This window comes from Lolium rigidum, chromosome 1, assembly GCF_022539505.1.
Source record: "Lolium rigidum isolate FL_2022 chromosome 1, APGP_CSIRO_Lrig_0.1, whole genome shotgun sequence".
NCBI classification, from domain to species: domain Eukaryota; kingdom Viridiplantae; phylum Streptophyta; class Magnoliopsida; order Poales; family Poaceae; genus Lolium; species Lolium rigidum.
Window position 1 is genome coordinate 302,441,281 of NC_061508.1, and position 5,411 is coordinate 302,446,691.

General features: G+C 38.8%; 1 protein-coding gene and 1 long non-coding RNA gene across 2 annotated transcripts; both read left to right on the forward strand.

Moving 5' to 3' along the window:
- The first annotated feature begins 314 nt into the window (after window positions 1-314).
- On the forward strand, window positions 315-4,066 carry LOC124660834. Its single transcript, XM_047198673.1, has 12 exons — window positions 315-412; window positions 549-634; window positions 1,563-1,765; window positions 1,839-1,941; window positions 2,031-2,281; window positions 2,372-2,575; window positions 2,660-2,752; window positions 2,837-2,947; window positions 3,021-3,377; window positions 3,465-3,599; window positions 3,706-3,942; window positions 4,022-4,066. The coding sequence occupies exons 1-12, from the start codon at window positions 405-407 to the stop codon at window positions 4,064-4,066; spliced, it is 1,833 nt and encodes a 610-aa protein (XP_047054629.1). The 5' UTR covers window positions 315-404.
- Window positions 3,311-5,097, forward strand: LOC124684030. The gene is made up of 5 exons (XR_006996881.1): window positions 3,311-3,377; window positions 3,465-3,599; window positions 3,706-3,942; window positions 4,022-4,113; window positions 5,029-5,097. It is a non-coding gene; the product is annotated as an uncharacterized LOC124684030 (long non-coding RNA).
- Window positions 5,098-5,411: the final 314 nt, after the last annotated feature.

Here is a 5,411-nt window from a genome sequence, read left to right on the forward strand (position 1 = left end):
ACTTCTGTGATTGACCACTTTCAGTCGGAATGCTCATACAACATTGCAGCTGCTCAAATCAGATAACTTCTAAGTAGTACTAGAGACGATTAGCTACTTCTGTGTACATGGGTTTGATGAATCCATCGATTTCTATTTTGTAGCTGTTTATTTTGCTAGTTCATTAGCTTACGAGTTATACATGGAAGGGATGAAAGCTACAGGTTGTACTAAGTTTTCTTGTATTACTGCTAGATCCAAGATTGAGACACAACATTTTTGATGTTTGAGTAGTCGGTTGTACATGTGCTAGTACTAGTAAGTTGTGCTTAATTTATCCATCGGCTCTAGCTTGACTGCAATACAACTTTTGTTTCTATTTTGCCGGGAACACTTCTTGAACAGAAAAGTGTGAGAATGAAAGTATGGTTAGGTAGTTTCTCATCTCTCTAATTTATAAGCAGCCAGTAGTCTATTGTTGGTCGTTGCTTACTAGAATATTTTTGTTTGGCACTAATTTATTAATATTACTTGAGCCTAATTTATATTGTATAATTATTTATTATTAGGATTCTTGATCCCAGCGACTCACGACTTTGTGGCGGCGGCGCAACAATCCTTCTCCCTGGCTGTCAGTGTCCCACCACAGCAGTTGGTGAGTGAACTTACTAATTCTTTGTCCGTTCTCTTCAATCTTTTTTGTTTATGGGTGTGTATCAGTTTTATTATGTGTACACTGGGTGCATGCCGTCTCTTTTATGTCGCCTGATCTGATATTATTGTATTAGGAGTTTCTGTTTATCCGGTAGTAATTAAGTGGGTCGACCTATAATTGACATTATTTTCTTTGTGTCTCTGATATTATTCTGTCAGCCTTTTCTGCTGATCCGATAATAATCAAGTGTGCAACTAATATGGATAAAAGTTGGATGAATGCACCTAGGTACGACACACATTTTTCAATTTCTTAGGCTTTAGTACTTGTTGAAATCTGATGTAACTCGCAGCATATGTACGCTTGCATGTAGGCATACAGAGGAGTACATACAAGGGCTAGCTAGATTCTTGGGCTATGCATTTGCTAAATCATTGGTCGAGAACAAAATTTTATGTCCTTGCAAAATATCAACATGAGGGGAAAGTAGTGTTGCTAAAATGTGACAGGGTCGACAATCGTGTAGAAGATAAATGGGTAAAGACTGATCAGTTTGGAATCACTTCTGTGAATTTCAAGCATATATTCAATACCGGTGAGAAGATGTTAGACGAGCCTTTCATTTTAGCATCACAGGCAACTCAAGTTTACTATGTTGAAGATCCCATTGATGCTGAGTGGTCTACTGTTGTTATACCATCATATTATGACATAAATGAAGCAGAAAATATTGAGCCTGATAATGCTTTGCGTGCAACATTGCTTGATCCATGCACTTCTATACGTGTTAGTGTTGCCGATGGAGGTATTGGTTCTAGTAGGACAGATATTGATGGACTAGTTGTTAAGAAAAAGTAAGCCATGTGTACAAATTTTCTTTTATGCTTTCTAGTTTCAGCAATGTATTCATATATTGTTCCTTTTGCAGGAAAAATGGCAAGCGGAAGAGGAAAGACTAAAGATGTGATGGTCACCAATGAACAGCTAGCACAAGTTGAGTATGAACTAGCTAGAAACAGGATGGTGGAAGAAAATGAGGAAAGGATGGCACGCCTAGGTATACACCGGGCAAGTGTTGCATTTAAAGATGCCTGCGAAGGAAGCCGACCCCCAAAACAGAAAAAAAGAAAGGTATAATTATGACATATCTATCTGAGTTCATTTTCTTGCAAATGTAGCTTATAATTGTGACATATCTATGCAGACACCCTCCTCAACACTTGAAAATACAACTGAAAGACGTGTTTTGAGGTCCAGGGGAGCAAATGAAAGTGGTAATGCAAATCCTACAGACCAACCTTCCAAAGGTATAGTAGGTTATAATTGTTTCAGACTATAGCCTATTCTAACTAGCTAGAATATCTCAGTTATCTCAGTTAATTTTCTTAATGTGCAGAGATCACTACCAAGCTTGTTGATGGTGAGAAAGGTGGGCGAACGATAACTAAAAAGGCCAACATATATGCAAGGATGAATAAGACGAAAATCAAAATTCCATTCAATGAGTATGGCCAACCAATTGGGCCAGATGCAACTGAATTTGCCAATTTCATTGGCACTCTGGTCAGGAAGCATATACCACCAAAAGCTATAGATTGGAGAGATGTTGATGAAGAAACAAAGTTGCTAGTGTGGGATCACTTACAGGTATTACATAATTTACAACTTACATGTTCTACTTAAAGCCATCTAGCTGAGTGTCTTCTGAAACATGTCATTAACACTTCACTTGAACAGGGATTTTATGAGCTGGACTCAATCGCTCTCAAATATGTCATTAACACTTCACAGAGAAAATGGAAGGAATGGAAGGCAGATTTAAAGAAGACAAAGTTTGATCCTGAATTGACTGACGAAGAGCTTATGCCTAGATGTGATGATAGAATTAGCGAAGCTGATTGGAAGGACCTTCTTAAATATTGGAGATCTCCTGAATTCGAAGTAAGTTAGCCTTCCCATTTTCTTGCAGGATCAAATATAAATGCAAATAGCCGTACATTTGAATGCAAATGCAAATCCTTGCAGGCTCGCAGTTCTACAGCCAAAGAAAATCGCGCCAAGTCAACCGTGCCTCATACAGCTGGCAGCAAGAGTCATGCCCGTGTTGCCCAAGAAATGGTAAGAATATTGACCCAGTTAGAAAAGAAGGTGACGCTGTGTTTCAAAATCTAATAAATAGTGAGAAACAAAAAATGTTTGTAGGCTGATGAACTTGGGTATGCCCCTCGGAGAGACGAAGTGTTCATCAGAACACACACGCTCAAGAAAGGACCAAACAAAGGACAACACGTGCCAGAGGCAGCTCCAGTTATTGTATGTCTCTTTTGCCTTCTATATTTTCTATCATTTAGAAAATATGTTATAGTAAATGCAATTCACTATGCAGAGTGAACTCCTACGGGCAGCTAATGTCCACCCTGACTGGAAGGAAAAGAGTTTGAAAGAAGGTGATCTGTTTGCACGAGTTGTTGGAATGAAAGAGCCAAGGGGTCGTGTTCGTGTGTTAGGTCTAGGGCCAACACCTCAAGATGTGGGCACACCGGATACACGGGGTAAAGTGAGCACAAGGGTTCTAGTTGAAATGGTAGCACGTCGAGAAGCTGAACACCGCATGAGCACTTTGGAGGAGCAGATGCAACAAATGCAGCAACAAATGATCAAAATGCAAGAAATGATGGCAGCTTCAAAAGGAGGGCATAATTTGGAGGCTCCTAGCTTGCAACATGGTTCTAGTTCTCGACAAGTAATAAACAATTTTGCACATACCTAATTTGTTCATTGCCTTAAATATTCATCATGCATGCAGTAAGTTACATATTATTTTTGGCAGAACTCAATAGATGAAATTGAGGAAGAAATTGATGGCGAAGATGGCGATGAAGAGGACGGTGAAGATGACAATGTTCAGAGAAGGAAATTTGTTGCAAATCCAAGAAACTCTTCAACCCAGCAAGATGAAAGCCTTGTAAGCTTCACATGCATCCTTACTGCATATTTAAATTTCTTTGCTTCCATGTTTTTGTAATTTTCTCATGCATCCTTGTTGCATATATATATATCATTCTTTTCAGATTGGGATGGATGTGCTTCTCTATGCATGGACTGGTCCTGAAACTCCTGTTGCTAAGGCAACAGTTCTCTCAGTCGATCCAGACACAACTGTGGGTGGGGAGCCCCTTGGACCTGGTACTTATGAGGTTATTGTGAATGTTGCCATTAAAAGGGATACTATTCTTCCATATCAGTACGAGGACTTACTATACATTAGGGATGCTGTCACAAGGTCCATTGCATGGCCATCTAGCAAGGTAATCACCATGCATGCCTGTGTGTTTTATGCACATCCTTAGTTGTTTCTGTTATGCTCACTTGTGATAGTTTTGGTAGATGAAGCCCTACAAACCAGCTGTGTCTGGCTCATCTCGCCACTGAGATTTTTCAGTTCAAAATCAGTTTCGAAGACATCAACTGAAGATGATGTGAGTAAAACTTCTATACTTGTGTTCTTTATTCTCATCCTGCCTGTAGTATTAGTTTAACAACATAGCATTTTTAAAAATGAAGATACACTGCTGAAAACTGAAGTTGCAGCCTAAGCTGCCATCACATCTAATCTATACTGGTATTACTTTATTTTTCCATTCAACCTCTACCGTCACATATAATCTATACTGGTATTACTTTATTTTTCCATTCAACCGCTGCCATTACTAATGCATGAAGAAAATTAAGTCTCTGTACCAAGTAAAAGTACTACTTGGTAAACCCAATACCTGAATCTTAAACAGATATGTACTTTGAACAAAACTAATGCACAGGTGGGTGCAATAGTATTTTCATGCTGAGCCTTTCGTTTTTTATTTTCAATTCAAAGGAAGAAGAGACGAAGATTAAAGGAAACATACTACTATCCTTTTCTTTAATGTAAGAAAACATGCGTACAGTATTTCACCTCTTTGCTTTGTAACTGCAATTTATCATGTATCAAGTAGCGATGGGACCATTGTGAGTAGATCAGCCTCCTTATTCTTTAGAGAAAGCTGAGTCTCCGTTACTCGCCAGCGATTATACCTTGTAATGGATATTGTTTGGTGGTATTGCTGTATACCTGCTGAGAATGAGTCCCTGTTTTGCGTATACCTGATGAGAATGAGTCCCTGTTTTCCCCCGTAAACAAATTTCCTGCCTCCGCCGTTGGCCGCTGGCATGTAGATGTTCTGTGATGCCGTCCATCGTCTGTCTGTTTAGTGCCTGCTAATTTTGGGTCGAACATATGGCTAAGAGTTGGGTGCCTGCTTGTATTTGTTTTTTCACTCTATCTATTTGTACTAGTTCGTCCAAACTGAGAATGTATGTAACAACGTAATCTTATATGTTTGTACTTGTTTGTGCAGGTGTCCCCTCTAAATATGAATTATCATGCTAAACATTTCCCGCGAGCCACCAAGCCACCAAGTACCTGGATGTTTCCCATCAGTAGAATGAATTGTGTAATGGAGCAAACTTGGTCATATGGTAGTCATTGGTTTCCATTTTGTAAAACCTGCTTATATGCGGTGACAACTTATCTATGTTATGTTGACTATGTTGTAATCAGATGAGAACATATGAACAATTGGTATTGTAAGAGTTTAATCCATATCAGAGTCATGTGTGCTATTATTTATTTGGTATGCATTTATGATTGTGTCGAATATAAGAATATAGTGAATTTTGCCATTCATATATCTAAATTACTGAAGTGTTGGTCGGCAAAAGAAACACCGACCAACTGTTA

Excerpts from the sequence above, each read along its gene's own strand:
- LOC124660834 (XM_047198673.1), top strand. Across the intron at positions 1,766-1,838 it reads CAAAACAGAAAAAAAGAAAG|ACACCCTCCTCAACACTTGA; the intron begins GTATAATTATGA and ends ATATCTATGCAG. Across the intron at positions 1,942-2,030 it reads TACAGACCAACCTTCCAAAG|AGATCACTACCAAGCTTGTT; the intron begins GTATAGTAGGTT and ends CTTAATGTGCAG.